Below are 25,222 nucleotides of genomic sequence, written 5' to 3' on the forward strand. Positions count from 1 at the left end.
TGAGCCAGTCCCACAATGAGCTTTCCTTAGGACGAGCCATTTCTGTGTCTGTAGCTTTAAATGCTAATGAGGAGGAGAGAGGCGGGGCAAGCTGGAGGGTGGGTGTGTCCTGCAGCTTGCGGCCACGGTACCATGCGCTAATGTTGACAGTGGATGTATCCCAATAGACCTTTTACGCAAAAACCGGAAGTACGTCAACGAAGTGTAAACCCAGTTCCGGTATGCGTTTTTTTTGGCGGAGAAATGGCAGCTAGAGTGTTTTCGACGAGCCTGAGTTGTCTTCCGAAGTTCACCAGCGCCGATGTGGTGAAGAGTGTGGAGATGCATTCGTCCACTAAAGGGAACAAACTGGACAAGGGATATAAATTCTTCCACAAAGAGTTTATCCACAATTACCAAGGTAAGCTTTAGCTAGCTTTAGCCAAAGCCGTATCACCGGTCATAACTCTGTTTACGTTAACTGTAAATTAAGTGTTGTGAATTTGTAATATAAGGTATAACACATCGCAGTGAATATGTCGTGTGTATGTTTAAGTGAGATGGCATGAGATTAACATAACAACCAGTAGTTTGGTGAAGCTGTAACGTTAGTAGGTAAATGTGAAATGTTACTGACATTGTTTTGTAAAGTTGTGTATTTCTATGTGAGATAACATGTAATGTTTTCTTGTTGCATGCGGTTATAGTATCAAATATACTCCAGGGACAGGTAGTAGTGAGAGGTAGATGCTTCAGGTCAATGAGAAAGAGCGAGGAGCCTCACAAACTGGAGGTTTGACTATAGACAGGATGCCGGTTGGCAAAAGTTTAAAAAGTTGCCCGTTCTAGCGTGTTCACTCTTCTTGCTGCGGTTGCGGCACTTTCTTCACTTACTATTATTTTACTGAAAGTAGGGTGACCAGACGTCCTCTTTTTCCCGGACATGTCCTCTTTTTTGATACATATATAATAAAATAACATTGAACATACATGAAATGTAATCATATTTGCATTATGTACGCAGCTCTGCACACCCATTACTCTCGATGAAATATCTCACAAACTCACTACACTCCTCTTTTTTACCAACTCAAATCTGGTCACCCTACTGAAAGTTATAGTTTCATGTTATTATGAACATTGATGTAGCAACATAAGTATGACTTCAGTGTAACCTATTTAATTTATTGTGTCTAGATATCACTGGAGGCAGAAAGTGCCAACCTGAAGGCTTTCTGCTGCAGTTGTGCGGCTGGTAAAGGAATCTGCAATCATATAGTTGCCATCCTGTACCAGACCGCACACTATTCACAGCTGGGTCTGCAGGCTGTTCCACCCCCCCTGGCCTGCACAAGTGGCTTACAAAGATGGCACAGACCAAGAACACAGGTGGGTTTGTGATAACATGTCATTATGATTAAAGAACCGATGTGTATCTATAACAACAGTAGTGACTACAGACTGTAATTAGTTTTTGTCTTTTACTTAAGGGAATCCATCCTGAACCGGTTAGTGAGCTGGTGGTGCAAAAGCCCAAAACAGTTGGCAAGGATGGTCTGAGGTCCACACTGTACAAGGCATATACAGGTGATTAATTTGTTAACTGTTTTGTTGCTTTGTGAGAGTAAGTTAAGGTTTTTTTTTATGTTATGACTAACCAAATTATGGTTACCGCAGATAAAATGAATAACATTTAAATGTAGTTAAGCACTCATGTCTAACTTTTCTTTTGTGTGACCAATAATCTTGTGTTTCTCTTTGCTCTCTTGTCTAGGACCACTGCCAGATCCATATATGATGGCATCTGGAAGCAAACTAAGCAAGGTGCAGCCCCAACCTCTCATGGCTGTTGTATTGGATGGGGTTTCTGAGATGGAGCTGACACCATCTAAATTTGGGTCTGTCCCTCGTGGATCCCCCATGTCCTATCACTGTCCACCCAAGAAGTCCAGTGACCTCCTCCTACACCACATGGCTCCAGAATTTCCATCCCTTCCTGTGATGCAGCACACTTTTCCCAGGTTGCATTTCGTTCCGACCTTGCATCAGTTAATGCATCTCCAGTCTCTTGAAGTGTCACCGCAGCTGTCCAGCGAGATAGCAAAAGAAACTCAGCAGCAGTCCAAATGTCCTGCGTGGACACAGCTACGGAGACCAAGGCTGACTGCTAGTCGTTTTTGGGAAGCTTGTTGTAGTAGGGCGTGTCGTGCAGAGCTGGAGTCTGCAGCTATTCAGATGATCAGAGGCTCCACAAAGCAAACAGCTGCAATGAAGCGTGGTCTACTAGTGGAGCCTGAAGTGCTGGCAAACTATGCTGAACTGTTGCGAGTTAATGTGTTACCAGCAGGATTCGTCATTCACCCTGATGCACCACATCTCGGGGCCAGTCCAGACGGTCGGGTGTATGACCCTTCAGAGTCGCCTCCTTTTGGCCTGGTTGAGGTGAAGAGCAGCACAAAAACTGATCCATCTCAGGTTGCTCACCTCAAGGTGCAGGAAGGCCACACCAGTCTGAGGCGTTCACATAAGTACTACTGGCAGGTTCAGGGCCAACTGGCAATCACAGGACTGACATGGTGTGACTTTGTTACCGATACCCAATCAACTTTAACTGTGGAAAGAATTTGGCGTGATGACTCATTCATAGCGGAAATGAAAGAGAAATTAGATATATATTATTATGGCACATACATGAATGCATACCTTGAATTACACTAATCTTGTCTTTACCAATCAGTTTAGCCTTCTGTCTTACTGTTGATGATCTGTAATGTTATTTTTTATTGTAAATGTTTGTTATGAGTTATTAATCAGTTGATGTTACACATACCAAAAAAATAAATGATGCACAATTGTGACAAATTGTTTTATTTGTTCATCTAATGTTTTAGTGAAATCAAAGTCACATTTCAACAGAAAAATATTAAGAATATAACAATTATATTTAATTTGATTTTTAAGAATATGTAGGAACACTAAATTATTTATACATACTATTTGAAGTGTGAAGTGTGAAGTGTGAAGTGACATTCAGCCAAGTATGGTGACCCATACTCGGAATTTGTGCTCTGCATTTAACCCATCCAACGTGCACACACACACCGTGAACACACACACACACAGCAGTGAACACACACACACCGTGAACACACACCCGGAGCAGTGGGCAGCCATTTATGCTGCGGCGCCCGGGGAGCAGTTGGGGGTTCGGTGCCTTGCTCAAGGGCACCTCAGTCGTGGTATTGAGGGTGGAGAGAGCGCTGGACATTCACTCCCCCCACCTACAATCCCTGCCGGCCCGAGACTCGAACCCGCAACCTTTGGATTACGAGTCCGACTCTCTAACCATTAGGCCACAACTTCCCCAAATTTACACATTATACATTATTTACATACAAAACATTAATTCACTCTTCAAAACAAAAAGGTCCTTGATAATTTGCCAAAACACAGCAGTTAAGCCAGATCTGACGTTTGAAGGTTCTGTCATATACTGACTCCCTTCTCAAAGGAGCTGTAAAGTTGTTCCAAGGGAATAGGCTCGGGACAACACCACTCTTCAGGCGACGAACGACGCAGCCACCACTGTAATCATCCGGAGCGAAGTGCCGGCTGCAGACATAGGTGCTACCTGTTTTTACATTAAAACTATGCCCTTCCTCTCTTCGGATCGCCTGTATCCATTTGGGTTTCAGGTTTGGATCCACAGGAAAAGAATGAAATGAAAGGTAGGGCTGTTTTTGGTTGGAAGACGAACAGCCTGGAACACAACAGAAACTGCGACTCTTCGACTCTGCCATTTTTCGTATCTGCCGCTATGATTACAGGAAGTTCTAATACACTTCATTGACGTATTTCCGTTCGAAAAATGCGGAAGTGCGTAAAAGGTCTATGGCTCGTAGACACGCAGTCCTTCAAGCTTTTCAGTTTGACCCAGAATCTGATCCGGATGGAGAAGCACCAGATGAAGAAGTTGCAACTCAGCGGCTACAGCAGGACGTCTCCGAATGGTTAGTTTATAATATTGTGTCTGGATACGGTCAGTGTCTCCCACACATAGACTTTACCTGAGCGGACCGCAATATATCCACCGCCCGCTGCCATCAGCTCCTGCGTCTCACACACGAGCGCGACTTTAGCACAATATTTAGTAACTTTCAGACCTTTTAGGCAGCTTTTTTCCCATAATGGGTACATACTAACAAACCTAGCGAATAATAATAAAAAAAACCCCCAAAAACCTTATCCTTCAGTACTGCCCCGCGAGCGCGAGGTCTCTCTCCCGGCGCAGTGTCGCCTCTCTCGGCGTCTGTTCTGAGCAGCGAGCGGCAGAGAAGCAGTGCTTTCAGTTTGCCTTAAAGCAGCAGACTCATCAATAACTCATTTACAAAACAGCGTTTCCAAGCACTTGTCGCTTACTGACTGTTTGGACTTTTAAATATGAACATAGTTTGTCTGTTAATATGCGCAGTTTATTACTCAGACGCAAAACAGTGCTTCGCTCGTTTGCAAGCCATGATGTCTCTCGCTCGCCTCGCACGGTAGTAGCTCATTTTCTCATGGGCGGGCAAAGCAGAGAAAGGGGAGGTAACCTTTCCCCGTATGACGACATAAGGGGAAGATTCCAGATCGGGCCATCTGAGCTTTCATTTTCTCAAAGGAGAAGCAGGATACCCAGGGCTCGGTTTATACCTATCGCCATTTCTAGCCACTGGGGGACCATAGTCAGGCTAGGGGAACTCATATTAATGTTAAAAAACCTCATAAAGTGACATTTTCATGCCATGGGACCTTTAAATTAAAATGTCTTGCATTGGTCTGCTGCGTTTTGTTACTGATTAACATTAATTACTAAAACTGAAACTCAAAATAGAATGAAAAACTAAATAGAATGCGTTTGCAAAAATAAAGACTAAAGTAAAGCTAACAAAGTAGGCTACTAATAAAACTAGTAAAAACAAAACTGAAATGTAGCAATTTTTGAAAATGTAAACTTAAAATAAAAGTAAATTAAAATAATAACGTTGGTATAGATAACCGATCTGATGTGTTTTGAAAAGTATTATTGTAGTTTTATATGAATATCCTCTGTTTCTGCTCTGTCTTCATTATTAAGTGGAGCACTCTGGTTCAGGATCAGGTTTGAGATGAAGGAATTTAATCCTCTGTTACTTCCACACACAACCAGATTCAGCTTTACACCCTCAGGATCTGCTTAAAAGGAAAACGTTTAACAATGCGGTTTGAACTTTCCATCATGTCAGAATTACTGTTGACTAGTTATGACTGACGAGTGAACATTATTCAGACATTTAAAATCATTTTTGTGTTACAGAAAGAAGACCAATAAACATAGAATTCACTGGAGACCTATAAAATTAGAAATTAAATTTAAATGCATATTCAGCAGTAAAATGAACTAATATTACCAAAACGAACATCTATAAAAGGTTAACATTAATGCTGTCTGTCAATGGCCCTGATCATCTTCGTCCAGTGTCTGCACTATTCCTCACCAGAAGTAGTGACCGATAACTACTAATTTGTACTCATTTAAGGCCGTTTCACACTGAGTGCGACGCGAAAAGCGAAGCGAATCTCTGTCGAAAGGTGCTTTCACACCGAGCACGAAACGATCGATTGCCTTCTGCTAATTCACGCCTACACGCTAGGTGGCGCCGACCAACAACACATTTTTATTCAGATATGCATTTCGTATCTATATGGATTTAACATTGTCCGCTGCTAAATATACAGCATTAAATTAAGTTTGATTCTACACCAGAATCACAAACTATCTATAATGCTTCCAAGAATACATCCTAAAATACAATTAGAGGTACAATTAACATCAAGCTACACATGAAAATGTCTGCAATTTTTTAATGTATTTGCTTAAAACCCATTTTAAACCATCATTGAGTGCTTGTAATAATTTGCGATTGTAATCTATAGTTGATTTTGAATAGGCAGACATGCACTCTTTGTAAGTTTAATAATGCTACACTTATCATGTGTCATAAACATCCTTTATTGTTATAAAAAATACCATGAGCTGCATAAAATATATTGTCATAATCATATGTCTGTTTGCTTTCATATTTCATGATGATGTTTCACACTATTTTTATTTTTTCTGGAGAGTGAGTGCGTTGTTGAGAGAATGCATTGTTGTTGTGTCTCATGTCTGACTTGTGGACAAACTAATTAGTGCAAACACAATGCAGGCCAGATGAAGATGATTGTCAGGCCGCCAATTGAATAGCCCTGCTCTAAATATTCTAGACACTGAGTTCTTGAGTGCTGAATTATTTCCACACAGAACAATGTTCAGCTTTGCTTTCCTGTAGCTGTCACTGAAACAATATTTAGAGACAGTAGACTCCGTTCAGCTTTGGTACCAAATGTACCGGATCTTAAACAACAACAAAAATATTATATCTGTAAAATATAATTAGAAAACACAATATCTACAGTATTAAAAGACACAAAAATCATTCCACACATAATCTTTATCCTGAAAAAAAGGCTGACAAACCTCTTCCATCACGTTCTGTTTTTGTGCTCTTTTTGAGATCAGAGTCCTCCTCTTTGTCTTTTTCTCTGACTGAACCTCCAGATCTGCTCAGATCTTCAATCACTGATGTTAAATCACCTTCATCCTCGTACATGTTACAGAATAGAAATTCTTCACGTTCTTCCTTAAGTATCTTCTCTGTCTTTCTGAACAACTCAGTCATCCTGGGTTTACTGTGTCAAACTGGAGGCATCCTCCTCCACACGCCTTTATTAAATCATGAATAGCATTATTTGTGGTCATATAAGGCAGGGACATAAATCCAGGTGGCTCATCATCAGTAGTCAGCAGTATAGTGTGTTTCGTGGCCTGCTCACTGAAGAGGTTCAGCACAGAACTCACTCTCTGTCTGTCATTCTCTCCAAAGTCATTATACTGCAGTACAAGAGCGATCACATGAGGTCCTGGAACAGATAGAGACACACACTCTGCCACTGCTTCTATTATCTGTGATGTGAAAGATTTGTCTGGAGCAGGAGACTGTTGATGACTGTGATCTTTCTCTCCTCCACCTCTCCACTGATTCTCACACTGTTCTGCTGTGAATAAGATGCAGCTTCTATGTTAAATGCTACTGTTCCCAGTATAGTGTTTCCAGCTCGGCTGTTTTCTGACCCATTCTTTCCTATCAGCGCAACCCTCAGATCACTCACTGAAAAAGAGGACAAGGACACACGCACACACACACGCACGTTGGTTTTTGTGGTTTATGGGGACTCTCCATAGGCGTAATGGTTTTTATACTGAACAAACTGTGTGTGCTATTGCCCTACACCAACCCTACACCTAAACTTAGCCCTCACAGGAGACTTTGTGCATTTTTAGATTTTCAAAAAAACACCATTTAGTATGTTTTTTAAGCCTTTTGAATTACGGGGACATAGGCAGTGTCCTCATAAACCACCTTCATATTGTAATACCTCTGTCATACCCATGTCATTATACAAATTTGTGTCCTCATAAACCACATAAACATGCACACACACACACACACACACACACATACACACACACACACACACAGGCTTTAGGTTTATAGTGTACAAACCGTGTATATACCCCAACACAACCCTCATATACAACGTTCTCCAGTGTACAAATACACACACCGACCCACACACACTCTCTCTCTCTCTCTCTCTCTCTCTCTCTCTCTCTCTCTCTCTCTCTCTCTCACTTAGTCTGTATAATAAGGCAAATCACCAACAGGACTCCTCCAGCCGGGAATTTAGTGTCTGCTGAAATCAGCGTCTGCTTTCAGAACATCCAAACTTACCACAGAATCTGGAACTTCACTTCGAAAGATTTGGAAATATTTTGCAGCGTGTGAAAGTTATTATTAATAATAATAAAATAAGAGATTTAGTACATTTACATTTAGCAGATGCTTTTATCCAAAGTGACATACATTGCATTCAAGTTACAGTTTTTACATTTTATCAGCTCTTACTTTCCCTGGGAATCGAACCCATGATCTCGGCGTTGCTAGCGCCATGCTCTACTATTTGAGCTACAGGAAAGCATTCATGGTAGTAGGTATTTACCCAACTGACACATCTTAATATCACTGCCAGTGATTTCATTTACTGTTAGGATGATTACTTACTGTTACTGTTTGTCAAAATATTAAAACACATTTCAACACTGTAAACAAAGCCGAAATTTATGGAAAATAAGTACTTTTTTTTACAGTATTTATTTTTCTTTTCAGCAAATGTAACAGTTTATGTCCATACAAGGATTTAAAAATTTTCTTTGTAATTTAAAGGTAAATCATATTAGTTAGGTTGTTTTTTTACACAGCTTGCATCAAGTAATAATGTAATAAAACGCAGATATTAAAAAGCAAGATTCAGTGGACACATTATTGATGTATATTTTGTACAGACAAGAGGAGGAAGCCAGAATATAAACACAATGTGCAAAGTTTCCCATTAAATGGCCTCCCATAGAAAACCATTAGAAGGAAAACACTGAACCATTAAGCGGATTGCGTTCATATTCTGGCCTCATCTGCTTGCCTGTGTAAACTATGCATGATTAATGTGGTGATTACTGAATTTGATCTTTTAATATTACTGTTTTAAATATATTAAGGCACTTTAAGTGTTTTTACAATGTTTTGTCGCACTGTTTATGATTGAAATATTGCCGCGGGGTCTTAATATGGATTTCAAATGGCCAAAGCTTGCATTTTGTTCAGAAACCTTTGTTTTATTCTTTTGAGAGCTGATCTAAATATTTGCGACTGGGTAACAGATGAAAAATGGACACGCTTGTGCAGCAGTTCTATGGATGTTTTGCCCTCCAAGTCTTGGAGCCGGTCACATGACTGAAAAATATCATTTGACCTCCCCACCACACAATTAACCAGCACGTTAAGATACATGCAACTTTTTTGTTCAAAAATTACAAAATGTATATAATGAGTGGGTACATCATGAATCCATCTTCCAAAACGCATTTTGTTTTATCGTGAATGACTACAGTATGTCTGGCGAGATGATTTAAAAAAAATGTTTTATTCAACTGCGGATAATATACTTAAAATAAACTGAGATGAGCTGCTGCTTAATGTCTTGTTTAATGAGTGTTTATAGTCTGAGGATCATCAATATTATCAGCTGCTGAAAATCCTCTTTATTTCATGTCAATAGATCCTGTTTTCACCTCATTCATTATGCTGATGACCTCAGATCTGTTAATTGCCACATTAAGCTCATTTTATTGCTGTTAACAGACTTCAGCAACCAACACAACCAGCTATTGTGACTTTACAAGATGAATCTATCACAACTGCATTTATTTCATTAATCTGTGAAAAACCATGTTTCATATAACACACAAAAACAATAAACAAAATTTTTTAAATTTAATTTTAAAAATTAAAGTTTGTACTGTGTGTGTGTGTGTATATATATATATATATATATATATACACACACAGGAATGTATATATTTTTACATTTATACATTAACTATATTTATTTATCATATAAATTATATGAATATAAATATATGTAAATATTTTCAAAATATATACTATATGTATTTGTCTTTGGATGTGACTAATTGCGATTAAATCATTGCCCAGCACTAATTAATTTGCCTATATATTAATGAATTATAGATAGAGATATAATTGTTGAGTTACTAAAAACATTTTAATTTACATAGATAGATAAACATAATTACAATGTGTCAATTACTGCAGAAACAAACTGTAACTGATTTATCTTTAATTTTGGCAGATCTGCTCCCCTTTCAGTGAAGCTCCTCCCACAACAATCACACCTTCAGTGAAGCTCCTCCCACAACAATCACACCTTCAGTGAAGCTCCTCCCACAACAATCACACCTTCAGTGAAGCTCCTCCCACAACAATCACACCTTCAGTGAAGCTCCTCCCACTACAGTTCAGCAATAAATGCTGGAATATTCTCATCAGTCTACAAGTGAAGACGAGCATCAGAGCATCAGGAAGAAGTGAAATCTGCAGAGACAGATGTTACATTCCGGCTCAGGGAAGTAACAAAATAAAGGGTGCAGAGTCCAACAAATAAATTAAGCAAAATATTTATTTACGTCTAGGGGTTATATAATAGAGAAATTAAATGTACAACAGAAAATAAACAAACAATAAAGAGAAAAACAATAGGAAGGTCCAACTCCTGAGGAAAACCTCCAGGATAGGGGTCAGCACTTCTTCCCACAAAGGACAGCAATCTTAAATACTGCTTTCCAAATTGAACACAGGTGTGGATCCTTATCTGGCAACCTATAAGAAAAGAAAACAGAACAATCCCAAAACAAAACTGAGCCGTAACACCTCCCCCCTTAAAAAGGGAGAGATTCTCATTAGAAGCTCTACCTTCTACAAGTTCCAACCCCAACATGCATACAAAAAAAAAAAACACCTATCCAGAGTTAGGGTGAAGTTAGTAACAATCATTAACCATTACAACTTCCCAAACTCCACCCATCCCTTAGTTCCAAAACCAGCAATCTCCCGGCGCCTGGAAAAAGCAAAATTAAGGAATTAAAAACCAATAAACGGGAAGAGAAGAGAAGTAACAATAGTCAAGAAACTTATTCTCCACCACATGGGGCCCGAGACAAGGCGTCAGCTAAGATGTTATCTACGCCTTTCACATGACGAATCTCCAAAGCATAAGGTTGTAAGAAAAGAGACCACCTAATAAGACGCTGATTCGGATTCTGCAGAGAGTGAAGAAACGTAAGCGGGTTATGGTCTGTGTACACCACAGTTGGCATAGTCCCACAAGACACATACACCTCGAAATGTTGCAGGGACCAAATCAACGCTAACGCCTCTTTCTCGATGGTAGAATAATTGATCTGACACAAATTAAATTTTCGTGAGAAATAGCTAACAGGGCGATTTATACCACTCTCATCAGCCTGCAGCAGAACAGCTCCCGCTCCAACCTGACTAGCATCCACCTGGAGTTTGAATGGTTTATCAAGTCGAGGAGCCGTCAGGACAGGAGACGATGTGAGCAAACGTTTAACATTCTCAAAGGCGCTTTCACATTTTGGAGTCCACACAAATTTAGCCTTTGCTTGCAACAAATCTGTAAGCGGGGCAACAACAGAAGAAAAGTTCGGACAAAAACTTCGGTAATACCCAGCCATTCCTAAAAATCTCATCAATTCACGTTTGGTCTGAGGGCTAGGAAATTTGTCAATCGCCATGACTTTAGCACGTACAGGTCGCACTTTGCCCATTCCGACAACCTTACCCAGATAAGTCACAGTCGCCCTGGCAAACTCACACTTTGCCAGGTTGACTGTGAGTTTGGCATCAGACAAACGCTCAAACAGCGCACGAATTCGGATAAGGTGTTGATCCCATGTGTCACTAAAGACAACGATGTCATCCAGGTATACGGCACAACCCTCTAAACCAGCGGTCACTCTGTTCATTAAACGCTGAAATGTAGCTGGGGCATTTCTGAGACCAAAGCTCATTACGGTGTAAGAATATAAACCAAATGGTGTAATAAAAGAGGAAATTTCCTGTGCTCGAGCCGTCAAAGGCACTTGCCAGTACCCTTTGAGCAAATCAAATTTACTGACATAGTTAGCTGATCCAACTTGGTCAACGCAGTCTTCCATCCTAGGCAATGGATATGAGTCAGGTCTAGTTAGGGTATTTACTCGTCTATAATCTGTGCAAAAACGCTGAGTGCCGTCTGATTTTCCCACCAACAAACAGGGCGAAGCCCAATCTGAAAAGGAAGGCTTTGCTATGTTGTTTTTAAGCATGTAATTGACTTCAGCCTCCAATTTCTGACGTTTGTCAAATGATACACGATAAAATCGTTGTCGGACAGGTTTAACGTCGCCTACATCAATATCGTGTTCAATCAAGTGTGTACGAGAAGGAGTATCTGAAAAAAGAACAGAAAATTCAGTCAGCATAGAATTTAACTCAGAACGTTGTTGGCAAGATAAATGTTTTACCCATCCTTCTAAATTAGACAAGGTCTCAGAGTTTTTTAAGCGAGGTTGTAAAATGACATCATCAGGTGATTTCACATCCTGTTGCACGTCACCTATTTGACTCAAACTAGCTAATGCAACTGAGGAAGGAATGACTTCAGGAACAACATTACGAGAATAAAAGGGCTTTAACAAATTCACATGGCACAACTGGGTATGTTTCCTGCGCTCAGGGGTAGAAAGAATATAATTTTGATCAGACACTTTTCGAAGCACAGTGTAAGGTCCTAAAAACTTCGCAGCAAAAGGAGAATCTGGTAAAGGAAATAAGGCTAACACCTGATCTCCTGGACTAAACATGCGAATCTCAGACTTGCGATCAAACCAGCCTTTCATCTTTTCCTGAGTTTTTTCCAACTTTTCTTTTGCCAATTCCCCAGCCAAAACTAAACGTCGACGAAAACCCTGTATATACTGAATCAGACTCTGTGGTGGCTCCTCTGGTAAAGCAGCATTACTCAGTACCGCCAGAGGTCCCCGTACACAATGTCCAAAGACTAACTGATTGGGACTAAATCCCAAACTCTCCTGTATAACCTCACGTGTGGCCAACAACAACCAAGGTAGACCTTCCTCCCAATCACCTTTTAACTCAGTGCAATATGCCCTCAACAAAGATTTTAACGTCTGATGAAAACGTTCTAGGGCACCCTGACTTTCCGCATGGTACGCACTGGATTTGTTGTGTCTAATGCCAAGCTGCCGCAGAACCTCTTGAAACATGTTAGATGTAAAATTTGTCCCCTGATCACTCTGAACAACCTTTGGAATTCCAAAAATAGAAATGAACTGGGACAAGGCTTTTACAACTGATCGTGTGGTGATTGAACACAAAGGAAAAGCAGCAGGATATCGAGTGCTCTGACACATCACTGTCAATAAATAAACACTACCAGACTTTGAAGATGGTAAAGGCCCGACACAATCCACCAGAAGATGCTGAAAAGGCTGTTCCATAACAGGTATGGGATACAAAGGCACAGGTTTTATGGTCTGGTTTGGTTTTCCAGTCAACTGACAGATCGCACAAGTCTTAATAAACTGCCTTACATCACTCTTAATACGAGGCCAGTAAAAATACTGCAGCAAATGTTGGTAGGTCTTATTTACGCCCAAATGACCAGACACCCCACCATGAGCAGAATCCAACACAGCACGTCGCAAAGAAACAGGCACAACTACCTGTATAATTGGTTCAGTCAAACCTCCCTCTATGTTAGAAGTCCACTTCCGCAATAGTACCCCATTTTCAATGAAGTACCCATTAGCGGAACTCTCTGCTACCTCAGGAGGTAAAGCAGCATCAACCAGCGAGTTCAGAGATGAATCCTCTTTCTGAGCAGACACCCAGACCTGATGGGAAATAGAAGGCAAAGCAAGGAGACCAGGCACTACCCTCTTAGAGGTAAACAAATCCTTAACGTCACTTAATTTTACATCGGCTGATTGTTTACGCATTGCACGCGTAAGTGCACAAGACACAAATACCTCTGGATACTGTTGGGAGATATCAGTGTCACCCAATGGAGCAGGACAAGTAGCAACCACAGGTGGAGGTGGAACATCACGCCATACACGATCACCCGCCAGATTATTCCCCAAAATCACTGAAACTCCTTCCATTGGTAATGAGGGACGGACTCCCATCACCACTGCTCCATTTACTAAATCAGATTGGAGAAACATGTTATGCAGGGGTACAGACAATGTTTGCAATCCAATGCCGCGAATCAGCACACTGTTTCCTGTATTGGACTCCTGAGTAAAAGGAAGGACAGTTTGCAAAATGAAGGATTCCGATGCACCCGTGTCTCTGAGAATCTTAATAGGAACCTTCTCAGTACTTCCAAGCAATGACACATAGCCATCTGTAATAAAAGGAGCATATCCAACATCTCCAACATTGCAAGGTACCACTGGTTTTTCCAGATTCTGTAAAATATCAAAACAGTCAGAATTATCTCCTTGAACAGATGAAATAGCAAGAGCAGGCTTGGGTTCAGGGTTAACACGCCTCAGTTTTCCTTTAAGTGCTAAACAATCCTTTTTCCAATGTCCCTTTAAATGACAATAAGCACACCGGTCATTTCTATCAGCATAACTTTTAAAAATCCTCTCACTCTTATCAGGCAGGGCATAACGGGCAGTTACACTCTCCGTTTGACTATCACTGAACTTAAACCTACTTTTCTTGACTTCACATTTATGAGTGAGTGCATACCCATCAGCAAGAATGGCAGCCTCCTCCGTAGATGTAACATTTCGATCAGTCAAAAAGATGGAAACATACTCAGACAAAGTGCTTCTAAACTGTTCTAACAGGAACAACTCATAAAGATCTTCACGACTAGTTACACCTGAAGCAGCACACCAGCGATCTAACTGGATCTTTAAGTCTCTCACAAATTCACAATACGTCTGTTCTGCAGGTTTTCGCATGTTTCTAAATTTCTGCCGATAGGCCTCTGGTACCAGCTCATAAGCTTTCAATACAGCCTCTTTAACCTTATGATAATTTTGACTATCATGAGCATTTAAAGAAGAATAAGCTTTTTGTGCCTTACCAGTTAGCACACACTGCAACATCAAAGTCTGTTCCATATCTGGCCATTTCATAACATCTGCCAAACGTTCAAACAAACTGAAGAATGTGTCTACATCAGTTTCACTAAATTTGGGTATCAGCTTAATATTATTGGATACATCCAACCCTTTTCTGACAGAACTGGTTAGACCACTTGCGCTGTCCCCCATTTTTCCCTCACCAATTAACTGAAACCGTAAAGCCTCAACCTCCAATTTGCGAACTTCAATTTCACGATTCAATTTTGCCTTTTCTATCTCTAAAAGCATTAGTTCTTTTCGTTGCTCAAAAGAGAATGTGGAAGCAATAACTGAAGACTGTGTTGCGCTATCATCATCATCAAAATCAACAGGCTTATCAGGATCAAAGACCTCTAACTTAACTAGAGCGGCTTTAACAATTAGTGCCACAGACTCCTTTAACTTTTTTTCTTTGGTGGTTAAACAGATCTCATACTTCGAGGCCACCTCCAACAACTGCTCTTTCGTTAGTTGATCAAACAATCCCTCACTGGGAGACTCAAAAAATACATCTAAAACAGTAGCCATTATTTAAATTCTATTCAGCAGAACTCGTAACCGATTGCTTTAATTTACAAGCACCAACAAGTGATTATTCCCCCCTACTCTCTCTCCCTTAAAATAACTCAACCCTAGTCTTCATGCGTCCACCAAGAGTCGAGTATCTTTAAGCACTCAAATACCGTCAGATGTATAAACTCACGGACAAACCAGTGAGACATACAATAGCGGCAGCGCTCTCAACTCAGTATCAGCACAAAAACAACAAACTAAAATAAAAAAAGATCAACGCAGTGCGTTGCTAAACCTAACGGGGAACATCACCATTAGTATAACAAAATACAGAGTTCACTGTCAAATTCCCTTTCAGCAATATTAGCTCACCGAGTAGAGTACACATACACAAAATCCTGCCAGAGCTAACGTTACACTGTATAGCCTAGAGAGAGGGAAAAAAAGACTTTACAAAGGGAACTCTTACGAGAGATCAATACACTTACCATACGGTCTATTTCGGTTACCACGTATTTTCTCCGCAGATGAGAAAAAAAACGAAGAAAAATCCAACGTTTGAAAGACACCGAAAACTCTCGCACAAAACGGCCACTGTTTGTTAGCGTTAACACGCTCACGCAGGTGAATCAAATACCCGTCAAATACGCTCCGCCTATACATACACACAGGCGCTAGCGGAAATTTTACAAGTAATAGGCTACGTTTTCTCTTGTTTTTATCAATAGAAGCTGGACCTTCCAAATTCTATCAAACATTTGAGGACGAGCCCCCAATTGTTACATTCCGGCTCAGGGAAGTAACAAAATAAAGGGTGCAGAGTCCAACAAATAAATTAAGCAAAATATTTATTTACGTCTAGGGGTTATATAATAGAGAAATTAAATGTACAACAGAAAATAAACAAACAATAAAGAGAAAAACAATAGGAAGGTCCAACTCCTGAGGAAAACCTCCAGGATAGGGGTCAGCACTTCTTCCCACAAAGGACAGCAATCTTAAATACTGCTTTCCAAATTGAACACAGGTGTGGATCCTTATCTGGCAACCTATAAGAAAAGAAAACAGAACAATCCCAAAACAAAACTGAGCCGTAACACAGAGTTTATTGAAGGACAGAGAGAACATGAGAGATCCAGAACCCTGCAGAATGAAACACACTGAAGAACAAACAGGTTGGTGATTATTCTTGATGCTTTAGTAATGAGTTTGAAGAGTATTTAAAGTTATCAGCAGTTCATCAGATTTATTGTTGAAGAATGAAAAAAAAAGTCCAATATTAATATTGGGGAGACTTTCTATCTCCAGGGTACAAAATAGGGACTGAAACTCAAATGTTCAAATTATGTCACTTCCTGGGTGTTTGCCATTAAAAACATTTTGTTTTAAAAAGGAAGAAACTGAATGAAAATTATGCTGTAACAATGTTGAGTGAAAAAGTATTGGACATTTAATTAGTTTAAAGTAGTTATTAATTACATATTTTTTATTACAGTATATTAATGCTAATATTATGTTTATAATATAGTATTATAATTGTGTTGTGAGTCGACCAAACATCGAATAGTTCTCACTCCAGAAACTTTTGATTAGAGTCTGTATTTTTAATATAGATGATTGTATCTTATTTTGTAAAAATATGTCAAAAATGATCATAAGTTGGTGCAGTCCTTATATATTAATGCTAATGGTATGTTTATAATAAATGATAAATGATTATAATTTGGTGTAGTCATCTAATTTCACTTTAAATTTTTCAGATTTTTTAAATTATTTAATTATATTGTAACCTTTTTTAACTTTAATTTCAGATCTAATGGAGGAGAAACAACATCATGTCAAAACTGGAGAAAAAACTCACTCACAGACTGAAAGAGTTTCTTTACTGAAAAGAAGAGACAAGAAAAGTTTCACCTGCACTCAGTGTGGAAACAGTCTGACAAGCAAACAGCATCTCAAACATCACATGAGGATCCACACTGGAGAGAAACCATTCACATGTGATCAGTGCGGGAAGAGATTCACACGATCAGCAACCCTTAAGAGACACATGATCATCCACACTGGAGAGAAACTGTATGAATGTGATCAATGTGGAAAAACATTTTCATGGGCTTCAAACCTGAAGAAGCACATGAAAGTTCATTCAGAGGAGAAACCACATTCATGTTCTTTGTGTGGAAAGAGTTTTTCAGTTCTGCAGAGTTTAAAAGCACATCAGAAGATACACACTGGTGTGAGAGAATATATGTGCTTTGAGTGTGAGAAGACTTTTATTAAAGCTGAACATTTGAAACGGCACGAGATGATGCACACTGGAGAGAAACCTTACAAGTGTTCACACTGCAACAAGAGATTCAGTCAGTCAGGAAATCTGAAAACACATGAGAGGATTCACACTGGAGAGAAACCGTATCACTGCACTGCATGCGGGAAGACTTTCACTGATTCATCTTCTCTACGCAGTCATAAAATATACAATCACAATAAGTAGTTTATCTTCAGGTCCACTGCTATCAAGTGCTACACCGCATCTCTTCCATATTAATCTGTGATAAGAAACATCATCTAAATGTCACAGTGAATAAAGTTCATCTTCAAGACCAGCAGATTCTGTGAGATTCAGATCAACTCAAAAACGGAGTTATTCCACAAAGACCTGGCTTGTAGCGAGCTATGAGAACACAGAGGCCCGGAGCTTGGTCACTTTTTCATGCTCAAACATAATATTTGTTCTCTGAATGACTAATTTTCTGTTAAAAACTCCTCATATGAGTGTAGACAGTTTATAATAATGTTCAGTGTTAGTGGAATGAAAATGATCGCTGCCAGATGCTGGCGCAAGTGAACGAGGTTTGAGACAGTCGTGAGGGCGCGGGTGCAACCGCTGATGTGTTGCCAGATCCACCTTTTATAAGCGGCTTCACTTGTCTTTTCTGCTTAATTTGACACTTTAGAAAGTTAATAAAGTGGGAGGTTTATCTTATTAATTTACAAAAGATTTGAACTAATTACTGTTTATTTTTTATTTACTTTTTGATAAACCGACAGTAATAAAGAAAAGCCCATGGACAGGATACCACAAGGCATGGACTCCAATGGACCAGTGTCTATGGCTTTAGTTGCAGTTGCTCTCATTACAGTCAGATCTGTGGGCAGAAATGTTCTGTTTTATTCCGTTTAATGTTTCTGGACATCTTTGGTCAAATTAAATAGTATTAATCAAAAAGCATGTCTAATTAATTAAAATGATGAAACTTAATTTAACATCAATTGACTAAAAGTTTAACAAAAATGAGATGTTTAGGGCCCAATGAAATGCTCATCTCTTGTTTAACTGCAGTCAAGAGAAGTTCTGCATTGTAGCAGTAGTCCTCGAGAGCTGAGATATAATACGAAGCTTTCCTTAAAGCACTTTTATCTGTGTTGTGATTACATCACTCTGTCTTGCCCAACTTCCTTTTCATATATAAATGTATCAACTTAAATTGCCTTCCTTTCATCCAATCACAAGTTTTCCAATTGTTTATAAATTTATAATTTGTATTCTGTTTGTTCATTCTGGTTAAAATGTTGCTCATTTGTTGCGATATAGCAAATAAAACAATAGAGAAGGCAGTTTGCAGATTAAAATTTTAGGTTCTAATTTATGACTCTGTTGAGTACCAGAATATAATTTGTATGATGGTATTCCAATTTTAAGTTCCATCTCTTGTTGCTTAGGCAAACAAAGAGATATGTACATTTCAGAACAAGGGATGTCATTCCTCGTCTACGCTGCCGCTATCATGTCCCTGACAAATACGTGGTTTCATCTAATTCTCAAACCCACCGGATCCGGTCTCCGGTCTAACGATAACAGTATTCCGACTCATTCCACTAAAGTGCATGTATGGTGTGCGTCTGTTTTTCCCTCAATATATCTACAAGGCAAATAAGAATTGACTTACCACAGCAGCTGGAGAAAGAGAAGGAGATGATCAAACCTCATGTTCGGTACAGTCCATATTGCGCTGAAAAGACCTCACTCGCTTGCTTGCGAAATCACGCACTTTGTAAGGTCCACGCACTTGGCCCAAAGAAGGTATCCAATGGTGGATGAAGGTTTCTTGCATGTTCGGTATTTTCAACACACAAAATTATTAAATTTAGGTTAAATTCTAATCTGACTCCATTTTATTATGACCTTGAATTTAGGTTGAAATGCAAATTGGTTTGTCTGTTTCTAATTCTTCTGACATTTTATTATTCTAGTTAACTCTTTACTTTATTACTCGTTCATTAGGAATCGCTCAGGGTATATCACGCTGGCCGATGTAGGTGTACCCCACGATCACAAAACCTCCATTCTGATCATTAGTCAGAGGTTATGATTAATTATTTAATAGACCGCTTCATGCTTGTCATTCTTAAATAGTGGTTCTGTTTAGCCCCCTACAGTTGTGACAACTTGGTTAAAGCTCAAACAATAATCAGCGCTTATGGCTAGCACTATGATACTTCAGTAGTGTTTCTATCTAGCCCCCTATAGTTAGTCTAACTATATAACAACTTGACTAAAGCTAAGACAATAAGCAGAGGTTATGGCTAGTACTAAGAAATATGCCTGAACCATGCTAGTACATCAATAGTATTTTATCTAGCCCCCCATAGTTAACACAACTGCATAACAACTTAACTAAAGTCAAGCAGTTAGTCAGAAATCTAGAAACTCACCTGAAGTGCCCCATGCTCCATCTAACCTGAGATCTAGTCTGTACTAACCCTGGAAGCATGTTTGCGGTAACATACGCCTTCACTTAATCTACCTGAGAAAATAATTGCAGAGTAAATCAGAATAAAATCAAATGTAACAATTTATTATCAGTCAGGTAAATATGCATTGTGCCAATTATACAGCCAATTCAAAGATATCACATCAGTATAAAACATCAAAATCTCAAAGATGAATCTAAGAGTAACATGCATACCTGACTTGAGAAAAATACATAGTATGAAGTGTGCAAACATACTTATCCTATGGGCTCATTCCGGCTACAGAAGGCCCCGATCCTTTTGCAACATTTCCTTAAGTACTTCCGACCAAGACAAACATCCCCTGAGATGGAGACAGGAGCTAACAATTGGAATTTGCATTGATTGAGTTAACACCTTTTGAGACAAAAGGTAATTTTGCATGAGAACCACTGTTAACTGACCTGAACTCTGCAGTATGCAAAATATCTCTAAACTCCTAGGATCTGCATTACCTTTTAGTTTACTTCTTGTAAGAATGAGACCATCGTACCAGACGCCCTGAGATAATTCAAATGATACCAAATATGACTGTAAATATAATTTGCATTCATGTAGAACATTATATTCTACTATTGACCATTCTGAGTGAGCTGAGTGAAGGGAAGGGGAAGGAAGGGGATGAAAAGGAACTGATGCATATGTGAGAGAGGCATTTTCCTGCATTTTCTCTCAGTGGGATGTGGAGACAGATGTATGTATCTTAATACACTGTGTGTGTGTGTTGTCCATCTCAGAAGTTCAAAGTGTCTAAGGTTCTGTAATTCTTACAGTATTTCACGTAATTGTAAATACACTGTTTGTTTGAGCGACATTTTTAGAGAATCATATCTGAATTATTTTCATCAGGTTTGGTGCTATGTGTGCAGTTATATTTACAGAGAGCTTTATGAATTAAATCGATTGTCATCATAATTGACAATTGTGTTTCTCTTCACATAGAAAACGGTAAGATGTAGGAAAATATATTATGAATGCGGTAAATAAATTCAAACTGTATTCAGATTCATATGGACAAATCACAATGATTGATAAAGATGGGTTTCTATCAGCAAATATTCAGTATGAAGTGAGATGATCCTGAATGTCTTGTTTAATGAGTGTTTATAGTCTGAGGATCATCAATATTATCAGCTGCTGAAAATCCTCTTTATTTCATGTCAATAGATCCTGTTTTCACCTCATTCATTATGCTGATGACCTCAGATTTGTTAATTGCCACATTAAGCTCATTGTATTGCTGTTAACAGACTTAAGCAAACAATACAATCAGTTATTCTGGCATTACAAGATATAGGTAAGTATCATAACAGAATTTAATTAATCTGTGATAAACCATGTTTCATATAAAACAAAAACAAATGGTTGAGTTAAAATCTGTTGGTGGTTTATTTGTGCCTTGCAAATTTGCAAAATTATTTCTATGTGTTTATTCTTTCATTTTTTATTCTTAGATTTTTAAGATTTGGTATCTTTTAATTATGTGTGTGTGTGTGTGTGTCCATATATCTTTGCCTATATATTAATGAGCGGTAAGATAAATGTAGGAATTAAAATATGTGGATGAAATTCTTAAAAAAAAGAGAATTTGTGAATGAGTATCAAACACTTTGTAATTAATTTACTTAAAAGTTACGTGGATGGATAGATGGGTGAACATACATACTTGTGTGAATTAGTGTAAAAACAAACTGTAACTGATTTATCTTTAATTATGGCAGATCTGCTCCTCCTTCAGTGAAGCTCCTCCCACAACAATCACACCTTCAGTGAAGCTCCTCCCACAACAATCACACCTTCAGTGAAGCTCCTCCCACAACAATCACACCTTCAGTGAAGCTCCTCCCACTGCAGTTCAGCAATAAATGCTGGAATATTCTCATCAGTCTACAAGTGAAGACGAGCATCAGAGCATCAGGAAGAAGTGAAATCTGCAGAGACAGAGTTTATTGAAGGACAGAGAGAACATGAGAGATCCAGAACCCTGCAGAATGAAACACACTGAAGAACAAACAGGTTGGTGATTATTCTTGATGCTTCATCAATGAGACTGAAGATCATTTAAAGTTATCAGCAGTTCATCAGATTTAGTCTTAAAAACAGAAAAATACTCAAAAAAAAAAGTCCAATAATAATATAGGGGAGACTTTCTATCTCCAGGGTACAAAATAGGGACTGAAACTCAAATGTTCAAATTATGTCACTTCCTGGGTGTTGCCATAAAAAACTGCTTTTTTTTAAAAAATTTTTATTAATCTTAACATACATAAGTTTTTTTTTTTACAGTATATTAATGCTAATATTATGTTTATAATATTATAATTGTGGAGTTGATCAAGCATCGAATAGTTCTCACTACAGAAACACTGGATTAGAGTCTGTATTTTTTAATATAGATTATTAGATCTGTTTTTGTAAAAATGTCACAAAATGATTATAATTTGGTTTAGTCTTTGTCTGCTTTCACTTCCCATTTCTCTGAATTTGTAATTATTTAATTATATTGTAACCTTTTTTAACTTTAATTTCAGATCTAATGGAGGAGAAACAACAGCATGTCAAAACTGGAGAAAAAACTCACTCACAGACTGAAAGGGTTTCTTTACTGAAAAGAAGAGACAAGAAAAGTTTCACCTGCACTCAGTGTGGAAACAGTCTGACAAGCAAACAGCATCTCAAACATCACATGAGCATCCACACTGGAGAGAAACCATTCACATGTGATCAGTGCGGGAAGAGATTCACACAATCAGCAAACCTTAAGAGACACATGAAGATCCACACTGGAGAGAAACTGCATGAATGTGATCAATGTGGAAAAACATTTTTTAGAGCTTCAGGCTTGAAGAGTCACCTGAAAGTTCATTCAGAGGAGAAACCACATTCATGTTCTTTGTGTGGAAAGAGTTTTTCACTGCTGCAGAGTTTAAAAGCACATCAGAAGATACACACTGGTGTGAGAGAATATATGTGCTTTGAGTGTGAGAAGACTTTTATTAGAGCTGAACATTTGAAACAGCACCAGAGGATCCACACTGGAGAGAAACCTTACAAGTGTTCACACTGCAACAAGAGATTCAGTCAGTCAGGACATCTGAAAAGACATGAGAGGATCCACACTGGAGAGAAACCGTATCACTGCACTGCATGCGGGAAGAGTTTCACTGATTCATCTTCTCTACGCAGTCATAAAATATACAATCACAATAAGTAGTTTATCTTCAGGTCCACTGCTATCAAGTGCTACACCGCATCTCTTCCATATTAATCTGTCATAAGAAACATCATCTAAATGTCACAGTGAATAAAGTTCATCTTCAAGACCAGCAGATTCTGTGAGATTCAGATCAACTCAAAGATGGATTTCCTCCCCAAAGAACAATATCTAAATGTTATTCATCTATACAATTTTGCTTTATGATGTAAATTATTATTATGAGTTTCATTTCACGTTCAAAATGGTCTTCTACAACAAGGGTGGGATGTCTGTAATTAAATTTCTCCTAAAGCGTTTAAATGCTTAATAAACTATATTTCATCGCACACCTGCGATGCATTTTACTTTCACTTTCAAATTTGCGGCAATTTGGTGTCAGGCAGTTGTTTGTATTTCATTCGTTTGAGTTTTCCCACTTTCTCTCACTTTCCTTTCCTTAAATAGCTTGTAAAAGCTCCGTGCACATTTTACTTTCACTTTCAAATTAGCAGTAAATTCAACAACAAAATACAACGTAGAACATATAACTATTAACAAAACGAATAAAAAACACCATGATATGCCTAATATAAAATAACAAATAACTTACACATTTTAAATGGGTATACAAAACTGAAAATCAGTAGGCCGCCCCTGTTTTAGTCACAATATTTACTCAAAGCCTATTAAAGTGGTCTATTGAAAAATAATTTCTCAAGTGATACAGAAAAAAAAAAAATTATATAAAGACATGGTGTCACATCACTCTCAAGGCACAAGGATCGAGGAGATTTCCATATAACACCTTTATTGAAATCCAGATCAGTGTAACGAGGAGCTTGGGGAGAGACGAACATAGATGACGATAAGACCGGACACAGAGGCAGGGAAACACAGGGCTTATGAACATGGGGAAATCAACAATGGAAACAGGTGAGGACTAATTAAACCGGACTTGGGACCAATTAACTAATGATCACAGGAACGAGGAAGGCCAAATAGAGACACGAGAGGAGGGTGAAACAAGACACAGGACTGACACATGGACAACGATCTTCAGCTATCTTTGTGATTGGTCCACATGAATCTAAATGTACTTAGTTTATCTAATAACAACATTCATAACAACAAAATAGTTTCCCCTTGTTGACAAATCCTTCTTTATAAATGTTAGCAGGCACACAAATAGCACTGAGAAAAACTATTCAGAAATGACCACGTAACAAATGTTGATTAAACAAAATAAGTAACGTGTATTTTACGTGAAATAGCGTGAATGGCTGACCTCAGAAACTCTCCACTGAAGCGCGTGAATGATGACGTCATCACCACGAGGAGAAACCAACGGTAGATGATCAAAAACGTGCCAAATTCTGTTTAAAATACAAAATTACGGTGGCCGAGAGAGCTCAATGCGCTGCAGCTTCAGAAAACACATGCAAATAGACAAAACACCAGCAAATCAAGAAAACATCTTCATCATTTTGACAACACATGCGCTGCAAATCCTCAGAACACATGCAAATTGAGAAACGCTGCAAATGCTCAGAACACATGCAAATGTCCTTTCTTTCATTAGCCTACTAAAAGAGCCTGAATAAATTTTTTAAGATTATTCTTACTGACATTTTTATTTTGACCTGGTTTTAACAATTAATGAAGCATTGCAAATTTATTTTCATTAACCTTGAAATTATATTTAGTTGAGGATAAGTTAGCCATCTTACATAATAACGTTAATCGTGTTATTTGTCATTATAAATCTAATAATATCCAAAAGACAAAGAAATCATGCAATCAGGGTGTTAAAATAAACAACAACAACAAAAAAACACTCACCTTTCAGTTCACCAACAACTCAACTCAATAGCCACTGCACAATAAGCAAATCCGTCACTTTTTTTGGGTCCCCTTGAAACATTTCCATTGTGGTCCATGCAGCACGTTTTTGTGAGGATTTGCAGCGTTTCTTAATTTGCATGTGTTGTGAGGATTTGCAGCGTTTCTCAATTTGCATGTGTTGTGAGGATTTG

At 38.6% G+C, this 25,222-nt stretch overlaps 1 protein-coding gene and 1 long non-coding RNA gene across 2 annotated transcripts; both read left to right on the forward strand.

Moving 5' to 3' along the window:
* The first annotated feature begins 225 nt into the window (after window positions 1-225).
* LOC306867449 (uncharacterized protein) lies at window positions 226-2,838 on the forward strand. Its single transcript, XM_079413105.1, has 4 exons — window positions 226-400; window positions 1,177-1,368; window positions 1,470-1,566; window positions 1,754-2,838. The coding sequence occupies exon 4, from the start codon at window positions 1,774-1,776 to the stop codon at window positions 2,695-2,697; it is 924 nt and encodes a 307-aa protein (XP_079269231.1). The 5' UTR covers window positions 226-400; window positions 1,177-1,368; window positions 1,470-1,566; window positions 1,754-1,773; the 3' UTR covers window positions 2,698-2,838.
* Window positions 2,839-9,804: 6,966 nt separating this feature from the next.
* Window positions 9,805-19,361, forward strand: LOC306867331. Its single transcript, XR_013784004.1, has 3 exons — window positions 9,805-10,063; window positions 16,302-16,374; window positions 17,011-19,361. It is a non-coding gene; the product is annotated as an uncharacterized lncRNA (long non-coding RNA).
* The last annotated feature ends 5,861 nt before the right edge of the window (window positions 19,362-25,222 follow it).

Source organism: Barbus barbus (assembly GCF_936440315.1).
Source record: "Barbus barbus genome assembly, chromosome: 49".
Lineage (NCBI taxonomy): Eukaryota > Metazoa > Chordata > Actinopteri > Cypriniformes > Cyprinidae > Barbus > Barbus barbus.